Source organism: Macrobrachium rosenbergii, chromosome 18 (assembly GCF_040412425.1).
Source record: "Macrobrachium rosenbergii isolate ZJJX-2024 chromosome 18, ASM4041242v1, whole genome shotgun sequence".
NCBI lineage: Eukaryota > Metazoa > Arthropoda > Malacostraca > Decapoda > Palaemonidae > Macrobrachium > Macrobrachium rosenbergii.
Genome location: NC_089758.1, coordinates 6,574,808 through 6,588,257, shown reverse-complemented (window position 1 = coordinate 6,588,257; position 13,450 = coordinate 6,574,808). Strand labels below are relative to the sequence as shown.

General features: G+C 36.1%; 2 protein-coding genes across 2 annotated transcripts in view; one reads left to right on the top strand and one right to left on the bottom strand.

Moving 5' to 3' along the window:
• The window catches only part of Dolk (Dolichol kinase), a 33,622-nt gene that overhangs the window by 15,225 nt on the left and 4,947 nt on the right, over window positions 1-13,450 (top strand). The window contains 2 exon segments of the mRNA XM_067120207.1: window positions 1,034-1,287; window positions 10,116-10,257. Of these exon segments, the coding sequence (XP_066976308.1) occupies window positions 1,034-1,287; window positions 10,116-10,257 (396 nt within the window).
• IFT43 (intraflagellar transport 43) overlaps window positions 10,156-13,450 on the bottom strand; it is a 184,481-nt gene continuing 181,186 nt past the window's right edge. The window contains exon 9 of the mRNA XM_067120214.1: window positions 10,156-10,293. Within this exon, the coding sequence (XP_066976315.1) occupies window positions 10,279-10,293 (15 nt within the window). The 3' untranslated portion in view covers window positions 10,156-10,278. The remainder of the gene's footprint in view (window positions 10,294-13,450) is intronic.

Below are 13,450 nucleotides of genomic sequence, written 5' to 3'. Positions count from 1 at the left end.
CTGCCTTCACACATGGTAGACTGGGCAATGCTGCTGCTGCTAGATGCCCAACATTCTCAAGTGTTAAAACATGAATCACTTGCTTGGGAATAAATTGAAAATAAAAATTTGGAATACTGTTTCTGATGAACATGTATCATTGCTATCAGCATTGTAAAACTGAAACACTGTAAAACACCACTCTAACCTGGGGAGTGCCTTATATGGTAGTAACAAGCAGTTTTTTGTAAGTATTTAAAATGTTATATTGAGATGTCATAGGGCTTGTGGAAGAAATGTATTCTCTTCAAGACAATCACCTCAGTAACCCTTGAGGGTTGGGCCTTCATGCCTATGGGCTCACCACCAAAGGATATAAGGAAAAGACATCCCAATTTAAATGATTATTGGAATGACTTGTGACACCTAAGTTTCCTTTAAGGATACAACTTTTATCCCAGCCAACCCTCTTAAAAACCACAAAGATGGCCCTCCACATCCCTTTCCTCTGGTAGTTTTTTATGGACACATTTCTTTTTAAATGTCTCTCATCCCCTCCCAGCTTTTCTGTCTTTCTAGAATTCTATTATGCATCGGTTTACAAGCCCATCCCCCTTCTCTGTGTTGGGTAGCACTTCCAGCAGCATAGTTTTTAGTCATATATAGAACAAGATTATGCACTAATATAGGTCAGTGTTTAAGAAAAGGAATTTCATTTTTTTTTTAAATACTGTACATTGTTTGTTTCTCAGTTTCTTGTAACGTAAGGTGAGACATTAGTCACTTGCATGAATGCAACAAAATTTTGAAATTTTGTAACCAACCTTGTGTTGTGTCTGTAATACATTAAGGAGAGTGCATTCTTTCCAACCCTCTCCAGTTGACAGTTATTGGGTCTACAGTCAGAGAGAATTGCTTGTTAAGAATATCAATTTGATACTGTGTAGACTAGAGTGTAAGGACTTGAATAACATATTAAAGTCATTGATGATTATGTATAAAATAGAAATATATTTAAGCATTTTGTGCTTTCTAAGTCGTATTTCCGTTTCAGGTTGCAGTGCTGGTACTCACTTTCCATGTTTTTGTCATACATAAAGTAGCCTTCTTAAGAACTCCAAGAATGTTCTTACCAAGCCTGTGCATTAGTGGAGTACTTGGAGCTGCACTGTCCTCCTTAATATTAAGGAAGTGGGTTCCTCTTTGGCTTCTAGATGTGATATCATCCTCCAGCATAAGAATGTCTTTGCTTATGTGGTGGGGTGGCCTTGCCTCGCTGTCTCTTTTAATTACCGTGTGGGCAAGAAGGTAAGATGCTTATTGTGAAATTATATTTGTTAGAACTTTGTACCCAGGGGTTTCTCCTGTAGTGGGATATCACTGCACACAGTAGGCTATACTTAAGCTTCTTTGGAGCAGCATTGCAGCTACACCCTTTTGTTTTTTCCACATTAGCTGTCTGATTTCCATTACCTGTACTTTGCCTTGCTCCAGTTTTCCCCTCACTTGAGAACAAAATTTTTCTAGCCAGTTCCACGAATCTAGAAATATGGCTCATTGATCTGATTAAACTATTGTGTAATGATAGTAAATTGATGGTTTCACATACTTACCTCAATAACCAAACTGAAGCTAGAAGAAATGCACACATGTCCCTTAACTACAAGTAGAAAGTTGAGGCTAATGGTTTTAAAATTAAAAAGATAAAGTACTGTAGTTCTTATGTGCTAAGTGCATCCATCAGTCATCTTGCAAGGGATTAATTTAAATATTTCTTCCTGTCTAAACAAGTGAAGGTCACTGAGCCCTCCTACATGATTCCTACTGTTTTTTTTTTCTGCCCAATTTAGTATGTTACTCCATTTCATATAATTACAGTCAATAATGGTACAGTACAGTATTTCATGTTTCCCCACATAAATACAAAACCTTATTTTTTTTTATAAACCTTAAGATGTCAGTACAATAGCTATTACCATATTGGCAATGTGAGTAAATTTCACAGACACTCACTACAGTCCTTAGTAAGTCATTTATCCTCTAGCTTTCTCAGGTTGTGAATTGTATACGTTGTTCATCAAATAATGAATAATCCTATGCTATTCCATCATTTTTTAAAAGCATAATCCAACAGTTTATCTTGTAGTAGCGTTCCTCTTCATCCCTCACCTCACCCCTTGTCTGTAATGTTTACCTTGAATTTTTTTTTACTTAACTTTCTTGATTAGTATTTTTCTTGAAGATATTACTCAATGAAATATGGGTGACAGGGATAATACCATCAGGTTGGATAGTGTGATCATTAAAGTTCCAAAGATGGGAGATCTGAGTAAGTATGGTAATTAGAGGGGAATCACTTTGTCACCTGTAATCTTGAAAATTTTCAGTAGAGTATTGTTGAATAGATTGGAACCAGTGGTTGATGATACTCTGAGGGATGAACAGGCACTACATTAAATCTTTGTTTTATATAAGTAACTTACCAAGTAATTACATTGCTTTAGTTCTTACTTTTCATGGCAGCTTAAGTTTTTAAAATTTCGCTGTAGTGCTCATATTGTTTTGGTGTAGGTAACAGAGCACGGCCACTTTCGGGGAAGAATAGGTACAACTGGCTCAGGTATTCAGTTCATTCCTGCCGCTCGTCGACTGAATATCGGTCACTGGGTAGCTTTTGTGTTGGTTTGTTTTCACCAGTTGTTTGGGGACATCACCAAATTTGGTGAAGTACAGTATAGTTTTTGGTAGCGTTAATCAGCTTTTTTCCTTAATTGTGACTGGATATGTCAGACTCGAGTGCTCATAGTACAGTAAAGTATTAGGTATTGCAGCGAGGGCTGCAAGACAAGACTGACATCTGCTATACTCTCTGCACCTCTTGTAGAGGGCAAAATTGTTCTCCTGACATTAGCTGTAATGAGTGTAAGGAGTGGAATCAGGGGAAATGGAAGTCTTTAAATTCTGATGCATGAGAGAGAGAGAGAAAAGCAGCTGCTAAAGCCGAGGTTAGGTTGCGGCATTCTCCAGAGGTGTCTGTCCTTTCGACTCCTATGACAGCTTTTTCCCCTATTCCAAGTCCTCTATCTTTACCTGTAACTCCTTTACCTGGCTCCCTACCTTCCAAGTCCAGTGCCTTGGCCAGTCTTGAAGTCCGAGTAGGTAAGAAATTTAGTGTTATGGTAGATACCGTAACCAAGTTGGGTGCTTCCATTAAGATTTTGATGAATCAATTTAGTGCAAAAATTGAATACAAATGTCATGTCAGTGGAGGAGGTGGCTACTCGTCCTGCTGATGTTCTTAGACCCAGGTCCCTGTCAAACCCCCCTAAACCTGGGAGGAGGCAAACCGAGCATCCAAGGGAGGTTGGTGGGGTTTGCCCAAGGGTAGTTGCCCCCTCAATCAAGCCTGTTGAACATTCCCAGGAATCGCTGGACGGCCATTGGAATGGCGTCTGAGTGGATGTGCATGCTTTATCATCGAGTGGTTCCGATTCCAGCGTGAATAGGAGATGCAGTTGGCGCTTTTCCGATGTTTCCAGACCGTTGAAAAGGTTGGCAGCTCCTGAATGCGTTCCTCCTCTCCCTTGTAAGCGTTCCAGAGATCTGGTTCAGAGTCTTAAATCTTCTTGTAGCTTCTGGGACCAAGAAGACGCCCTGATGTCTCCCGAGTTGTTTATACCGCAACTTGGATCCTAGACGTCGTGCTTCATTGGCTCTCAGGGCCTCCCCTCAAGCCTCTTCTTACATCTTCCTTGAGAGACTTAACGAGAAAGACACTCTTTTTGGTTGCTCTAGAAGAAGGTTGGCTTTTCACAAGGTGATGCGGTCTGCGTGTTTACCCTTGGGTTTCTTGTGAAGAACAATTCAAGAAGAGGCCTTACCTTTGTTGAAAGTTAAAGCCCACAAAGTCCAGGCAGTCACCACTTCACTGGCTTTTAAATGCAATCTGTCACTGTCAGCCATACTTCAATCTACGTACTGGAAGTGCAGATCTGTGTTTGCCTCTCACTAGGTGCGTGATGTAGAAACCACATGTGAAAACTACAGTACATTAGGACTGTTCTCCGTGGCTGGCTTGGTACTTGGGGAGGAAGGTTAGGAGCATGTCTCCTTTTTCTCTATCTCCTCATCCTGATTTTAGGTGATCGAGTTATGGGAGCCTGGGGGGTACCATGTGCTTGGAGAACCCACCAGTCATTATCTCCTTTTGGTTGGATTTGGTATTTTATATAAGGTGTAGGTAACAATATATAGTCGAAAAAATTTTTCTTGTACTGCGCCCAGGGCAAGGGCATATTCTTTTGTATAACGCTTTGGCAACCATCAGAGTATTCCTTAGTGGCAAAGCACCCACGAAAGTAGAGGCAAAATTACGGGTTGATGATGAGCACCAACCAGAGGCAGTGCCCATCTGCTGTAGCTCTCTCAACAGGTAAGGTTACAACAAGCATTTTCCTATGCTGGCTACCTATCTATTTCAAATTCATCTCCATTACTGAGTGATTTTGAGTAGTTAGTGTCCATGTATCCCACCTCCTTTCTCTGTGGGATTCAGCAGTGTAATTACTTGGTAAGCTGCTTATATAAAAATGACATTTTTACAATAAAATAAAGTTTTACATAGGCAGTCCCCAGTTTACGGAGGGGGTTCCGTTTTTACGCCGCGTCGTAAACCGAAAATCATCGTAAACCGAAAAATCATCAAAAATTGTCAAAAATCCTACAAAAACCTTATTTTTAATGCTTTGGGTGTATTGAAAACTATGTAAACTGCATTTTTACTGAGTTTTCATCAAAAAAACCTCCAAATTTTTATTATTCTGCCGTTTTGGAGCCATATTTCTTCTGTCGGATCGGCGTTTGACGCATCGTAACCCTGGAACATGCATTGTAAACCGGGGACTGCCTGTATATATTTACCAAGTAATTACATGATCAGAACCCTCCTGCCCCCCCTCTAATGGACATTATACATGAACGAATTGAATACCTGAGCCGGTTGTACCTATTCTTCCCCAAAAGTGGGCGGGGTCTGTTACCTACACCAAAACAATATGAGCGCTACCGCGAAATTTTTAAAACAAGCTGCTGCGAAAAGTGGGAACTAATACCAATGTAATTACTTGGTAAGCATATGTAAAACTTTATTATAAAAATGTAATTTTTGTTGATTTTGAAAAGGCCTTTGATAATATTTTGAGATGGACTATGGGGAAAATCATGAGGCCTTATGGAATACCAATAAAGTTTGTGAGGGTTATTATGAACATGCATGAAGGCACATCTTGTAAAGTGATGGTTGATGGGTGTTTGAGTGATCCATTTGAAGTTAAATCTGGTGTGATTCAGGGTTGCATTCTGTCTCCTCAGTTGGTTATACTGGTCGTAGATTACGTTATGAGAAGGGTTATAAGAGAAACGGATGCAGGTATACTCTGGGAGAAAATGGGAAACTTCTTGACTTAGATTATGCTGATGATATAGTTTTGATCTGCAAGAGGATTACCAGATAAGTTTTGATCTGCAAGGACCAGAGATGTAGTGTTGGATTGTCTAAGTGAAGGAAGGTTGGAAAAAGAAGTTATGAATGTTGAAAATTACAGGATTGTCTAATTGAAGGCATGGAAAAACTGGATAAGTTTAAATATTTGTACTTATTTAGATAAGGAATATTGAAAATGGAAAGATTAAAAAGGCTCATCAGGCAATGGGAATCTTAAAAATAGTTGGAATAATAGTATTTTTCTTGTATAAAAAAATCTGATTTTATTTAAGTTTAAATATTTAGTACTTGAATTTTAGATAACTCTATGGAGTTCAGTAAAATAAAGTTTTAGTTATACTTACAGAATTCCCATCACATGACATTAAGAAAAACAAATTGAAGCACTTTTCAGGGTTGTTCCTCTCCTTCCCAGAAATCAGGTCACTCAGATGGAAGAAATGCGTGAATTTCAAAAATATTTGGAGAAAACTACAGCAATTTTTCTGCAAGTATAAATAAAGCTTTATTTTCTTATAAAAATGTCATATTTATAAGGTAATGGTTTGGAGTATTTTGATTTATGGGCATGAGTCATGGTACAGTACTGTGACTTGGGATAATAGATTCTTAGCATTTGAAAATAAGGCATTTAGAAGAATATTAGGAATTAATTGGAGGGATAGGATATTAAATAACAGAATTAGAGAAGTAACGCAGGTGCAGCCAGTCAATGAGTATGTTAGGTTCTGTTGCTGGAAGTGGCTAGGCCATGTGTATAGAAGACAGGGAATAGTATGAGATACACCAGGGTGGGTTGCCCTTGGTAGAAGAGGTAGAGGTAGGCCAAAGGAGACATGGTTGAGGACAATGAGGCAAGAAGCAGGAGATGAGTGTTGGGGAGATCTTGAGGAGTTAGCCCAGGACAGAATGTGGTGGCATGAGTTCATCGAGGCCCTATGCATTCCTGTGGGTGCCACAGGAAATGATTGATTGATTGATTGTCATGAGAGCATAAGAGCATAACTAAATAGGAATCCAAATAATCAAGGTTATTGCCTCCAAAACAATATACTGTATGCATATATCTCTCTTCTCCCATCCAAGGACATGTAGTTTATGAAGAAACAATCAAACATTTATCTTCAGTGTTTGGGTTACTTTTCACTGTTCTTCGAAAGCATTCTAATTTCAGGTTGCTAAATCTGTTTACAGAATTTTAGTATCACCAGTTTAATTTATTTCATATGAATTTCCTGAGTTGAAACAACAGTGAGTATCATGTCTTGGACATAGAAGGAAATTTTTGGCTTTAACATTTCCAGTTTATGCAAATTTTGACTTTTTAAAGTTGTTAATTCATTAGATAGCTAGTATACCCATAAGTTCAAAAATTGTGGCAATATATGAGAAGGTCAAGCCAGCAAGTCTCGACCCTAGTGACATTATGTACCATTCTGAAGTTTAGATCAAGACCCTTGCATTCTAACCCTTCATTATGCCTACTTATTTAGGGACCAGTTGTGAAAGAGGCTTGCCTCAGGCTGGACGACACTAGTCTTTGAAGTGGAGTTATCTGAAAATTGTTGTTACGCACTTAAAATATGGATGCTCAGTACATTATTACAATATAGAGTTACTGTTTATAATTTTTTTATAAGAACAAAAGCATTTGAACCAGTCTTGTGAGTTGACTATTTTTACTCAATAGTGTGGTTAAATTACTTGGTATGCCCGTAATACAACAGTAACTTGGAAACTTTGGGAGTTTTGTTTTGAGGTTTGAAGTTCCTTCCTTAATTCAAGTTACTAAAGCCTTGTGTAGTGGTTATTTATTTCTGTTTGTGATATTACTTTTATATTTTGGGTGCCTCTTCCTTGCTTTCCTTGTTAACAGAGTGAATCAAAGCTAGTTCATGTCTTGGCCCATGCCTCTTCTGTAGGTCTTACATTTTTCCATTGCAACATTGCAAGACCATATTGTCTCTGACAGTTTCCAATTTAGCAGCTGTTCTGTTGAATTGAAGCATTTCTCATTCTGTCAAGTATTCTTGTGATGCTAAGTAACCTTTTGTGTCATTATTGTGTAGAGAGCAGGACTCATGTGATTATTGATTTAATGATTGTTTATTTCCCACTACTGTCAAATTTTGGAATCCTTCCTATTTTTCACTATTATTACTTCTCATCCCTTACAAGATCCATCTTGTAAGGGATGAGATGTAATAATAGTGGAAAATAGGAAGGATTTCAAAGTTTGATACTACAAGTGGGAAATAAACAATCATTAAATCACGTAATCATATGAGTCCTGCTCTGTACATAATACTGACACAAAAGGTCACTTAGCATCACAAGAATACTTGACAGAATGAGAAATGCTTCGATTCAACAAAACAGTTGCTAAAATGGAAACTGTCAAAGAGACAATATGGCCTTGGGTTAGGCTCTTATTTTATTTGACACCTGTCTTTGTCCTGTTTCCACATTTGGCACTTAGCCTAAATAAGGATATCAAGTTGTTCATCCTATTGGATTTTTCATTTGTCAGGATAGTACTTCTCCAGGTGTGTAGCCATCAAGAACTGGTTGATAAGAAACCTGCAGATGGTGAATGGGGAATGCTGAATGATTGTTAAACTAAGGACCCAGATATTTGACTGGGCCTTGAAGGCTACTGGAATACCTTGGAGGAAAGATACTTTGCTTGCAAAGTTTAGTTTTGCCTCTATCTTTCTGGTACTAGTGGTTACTGTAGTATAAAGAAAAAAGCCAACAGAATCTCAGACTGGGTAAGGAGCTGAGTTTTCATTTTTTTGCAGCTTCATGAGTCTAGTACAGAAATCTTACTCTTTACTGCAATAATAGCCCTAAAATGAGTGGTGAAAACTGTGGAATGCAGTTAAGAGAATAGTCTTTGCTTAACCCCAGCATAAAGTTGCAGTTTACTTAGTGTTGCACCCTGCACATACATATTTAGCCCATAAAGTAATAAAAGTAAAGAATAAAAACTATTTGACATTTAATTTAATGTAAAGTATTGTGTTTTAAGGGAAAAGCTCAAAGCCCAGGCTGTGATAAGTGGTTCATGATCTAGGTTATTTTAGTTATGTAGGCTTGGTGGTTTGTATTTAACATCAGAATGGTGTACAACAGTGAAAATGTTTATAGTCCTCATATACTGTATTCACAAAATATTTTTCTCATTATTATTAGTGTTATTTAGTTTTTGATACTTTGATCATTATTGCCATAAGCAATAAAAACAGTTCATTGGATTTCATTTCCTTAGATTGGTTGGTGGATATCTGTAGAAAGTTTAGGCTTCCCTGTAGAACTTGATTTCTGATAATGGGTCGGGAGGGAAATGATAGTTTGAATAATTATGTCACAGACTGAAGTACTGAAGTGATGCTTATTAACTTTCATAACTTAAAATCAGTTAGTACAATAACTAATTTTAAATATATATAAAATGCAAAACTTACAGTATTGAAACAGTTATTGTGTTCCAGCATCCACACTGGCCAGTAGCAAATTGGAAGGGTTTACTAATAACCAAAGCATTCTTTACTTATCGGCAAGGTGTAGTTTTTAAGTTCATTAATCATATGCCAGCGTGGTAATCAGGGAAACAGGACAATAATTTCACAATCGAAGTACTCTATTAAGGTGAAGTCTAATATTTTTTTATTGAAAACATATCGTGTTTGATAATTTAGCATAACCAGATAACATTATTTTACATATTTCATCATAGTAGTATACTGAAAATTGAGAGGTAGGCTGTCTTTTGCCTCTGCTTTTCTATTGTAAGTTGGCTCATTTGCCATGGATACAAAATTATATAATGAACTAGAATTTTTTTAAATTTTGTTAAATAAGGATTATATATGGTGGCTATATTCTTTATGTTTATTGATTTCATTTCATGAATTTAATTAACATCACTTGGTACTAATATGATTCCTGAAATAATTGCATGATTCACTGCTTGATTCTGGGTTGAACTTCCTACAAATGTCCAGTTAAATTAAATAGAAATATACTGTATCATTTTCTGTTGTTATTTATATTATTTATATTACAGTATATATACTGTACTGTAGTTTCACTCTAAAATATTCACATTCAGTACTTCAACTCAATCTACCTTGCTTGGATAGCTTTTAGGCAACGAAACCACCGTATCATAGCTTAGACTAGCCTAGATTCACTAGGTGTTGCCTACAGCCAGGGTATCTTCAGCATGACTGACTCATCCTATGCTCGACTCAGCATCTCGCTTTGTCAGCTTTCAATTCTACATGCAAGCAAGAACCACGCACCCATATATGGAATACCCAACCCTTCTGGCTATGTGGAAAAAAGAAAGAGAATTATGGCACACAATTCCTCCTGTTTTTGTAACATGTTGGTTTGTATGTATGAAATGTACTGGTAATAAATATTTAATAACTTTTTTCTACTTTAGAACTTACAATATTAGTCTTCACTTGTTTGCATATTATTTTTATTGTTAGAGTTATTGGTAGGTATTCTGCATGCATCCTTTTCAGTAAATATGTCTTATGCTATTATATGTATAAAAGGATGCAACCATTCACTGATAGCTTATTGTAAATTAGTTGCTATGGCACATTTCCCAAAACAGGAAAAGCAGCTTAGCGACAACTGTCCTGAGAAAAGTGTACCATTTAGTGATAGTTTTGGTTTTCACTCCTGGTTTGTTATTGGATCCTGCCATTACCCATCTTGCTGCAGCTGCTGCCATGATGCTATTATGCTTACTTGAGGTTAGTAGAATAAAAGATTCATCAAAAGTTTTGCATCTGAAAAAGTTTTTTGTGTTTTATTAGTTGATGTAAATTAATGAACATGATGTCTTTACTATAAAATGCATTTTTATACAAACCTACTAATCATGAGTAGCCTTATTTTGTGTGGAAATCACCAAGGTACACCAGCTCACGAGATTTAAAGAAAGAAACTCTGCAACCATTGTCTAGCAACATAGTTTACTGGTAGACAACTGCTCATTTTTCTGTGCTAACCATGTGTAAAGAGCATGGGAAAGGAGGAAGGCAATAAAAATTCTGAATAATTGGCTTATATAAAGATGTGTTTAATTATAAAACCATTTTTTATTACGAACACATTAATCATAAATATCCTGAATCACAGTTTAAGAGGGAAGAAAGGGTAAATGAGCCCTTGAAGAGAAAGTTAGAGCTGAAGGAAGTCCAGCCCTTTTAAGGTAGGTGCTGAGGTTGGTGATCAACCTTGAAATCATGGATGCAGTCCCCAAGCATAAGACGCATAAAGCATAAAACCATGAAGTAAACCTCTATATTTGAAGGATTAAGCCATGAGAAGGATGAAGGCAAATGACTTGGATCTCTATCAACCAAAAGTACATGGTCTAGTGGAAAGATATGTCCCAGTGAATAAACATCAAGGGATTTGTTAATAATGTCACTTAGGTTTTTAGCAAAGGTCTTCTGACAGTGTCAAGTTCCCACTTTATGTATGACTAAAAGCCAGGTAGTAGGAAAGGGCTTGATCCTCATAAGCTGAGATCCAGAGGTACGAAAGATCATTACAAGAAAAATCCACATGCACCCATGAAACAACCTAACCTCCACACCAAACAGACCAAATGGGTTAAATTCAACACATGGAGACAAAATCATTCAAATGAAAATAACACCATTTTTGTTGAGTCTTTCCTTGCTGCGAATAGAACTTACAGTAATTCCTGGAAGAGGAAACTTGAAGGAATTACTCAACCTCTAAGCCACTATATAAGTACAGGCAGTCCCCAGTTATCAGCAGGCTTGGTTATCACCAATCTGGTTTTATGGGACTTGTCTAGTGACAAATATTATTGGCAATTTTCAGCGCTGAAAATCATGATTTCCGCTTATTGGCGTCGATAATCGGGTATTGGCACCGATACATACCTAACAGAGGTGCCGATAACCAAAAATTGGCGATTTCTGGGCTCGACCTGTGTCACCCGGTGAAATATCCTTTTAGCACATATTTCTAGGTATAATCACCGGGTGACACAGGTCTTCCCCCAGAAATAGATTTTTCCTTTGTCAAAATCCCTTTTTCAGTGCCGAAAATGCCGATTTTTGTTTAGCATCGATTTTCGGCTATCATCACACCCTCAGAACAGAACCCCCACTGATAACCGGGGACTGCCTGTATATATGTTCCACCAAAAATCCATGAATAGGTGAAGCTGCAAATCCAGAACTGCAAATAGGCCAGGATATATATATACAGGCTGTTTATAGTTTATAACGGGGTTCTGTTTTTACGCTGCATTGTAAACCGAAAATTCGTTGAGAATCATAAGAAATCCCAAGAAAACCTTACTTTTAATGATTTGAGTGTATTGAAAATGATGTAAACTGCATTTTTATTGAGTTTTTCATCAAAAAAAGCTCCAAATTTTTATTTTGCCGTTTTGGAGCCATACTTCTTCCGTCGGATCGGCATACGACGTGTTGTAACCCAGGAACATGCATCATAAACCAGGAAATAATTTCTGATGAATACATTTGAAAAGCGTCATAACCTCAGAATGTCAAGCTGACCTGTCATAAACTGAGGATTTTTATGTGTATATATATATATATATATATATATATATATATATATATATATATATATATATATATATATATATATATATATATATATATATATATATATATACATATATATATATATATATATATATATATATATATATATAATATATATATATATATATATATATATATATATATATATATATTTATATATATATATTTATATATATATATATATATATATATGCCTGTATATATATATATATATATATATATATATATATATATATATATATATATATATATATATATATATATATATATATATATATATATATATATATATATATATATATATATATATATATATATAGCTGAGAGGGTAGGTGGCTGCTAGCATCCGAGGCAAACAGGACCAAGGGCAGAGGAAGACGCCCATAATAACGGCATACCTTTATTTGTGCTTACGTTTCAAGACATCTGTCTCATTATCAAAGCTGGAATAAGTAAAATATAAATATAAAATCAGACTCATACTTAAAATTACAATCAAAATATAAAAAGTTATACAAAAGAAAGACAAAATTAAGAAGACCGTTACCGTTTGTACAGAGTATAAAAGTAGAGTGACATAAACAAAGAATTCCAGGTTGGCTCAATCGTAAACTCACGTCAGGTACAGAGTTGTTGAGGTAGTTTGGTTGTTCAATCTTGGTACTAGTAGTGTAATAAAAAAGAGATTCAAAGATAGGAAGCGAAGAACTGGGGACTTTGGAAAGTATTTTAAAATTTCTATAATCAATTTCTGTTTTACATCTTTTGGCATGTTCTCGAATATTTGAGAACTCTGGATTAGATAGTTTGACTCCAGTTCTATAACTGACCCCCCTATGACAATCAATTCGCACTTTCAGTAGGTGGCGTGAGGCGCCCACGTATTTCCCCTGACTACATCAGGGCAAGCAATAAATAGACGATGCTTGATGTCATAAGAGGGCTAATTTTTGTCTTTGTACTGGAATAATGATTTGATATTAAGAGGATTGACCGGAATCAATTTACAATTAATGGCAGGTGCATACTGTTGAATTAGGTTTTTCAAAGTGTTGTAAAAAGACTTATCGTGGATCATAGGGAGACTGGCGAAAAATGTCATCTTAGGAACTGTAGTTATTTGTAATTTAGGTATATATTTATCATTCAGAAATTTATTTAAATAGGTATAAAAAAGTTTGGAAGGGTAACAATTATCTAGAAAGTATTTGTATAAAAAAGTTATTTCATTATTAAACCAAACCAGCTGGAAGTTATATTAAAAGCTCTGTGGAAGACGGTAACCAAGGAGTTTAATTTAAAGTTAAAACAGCAATGGCTATAAAAATTA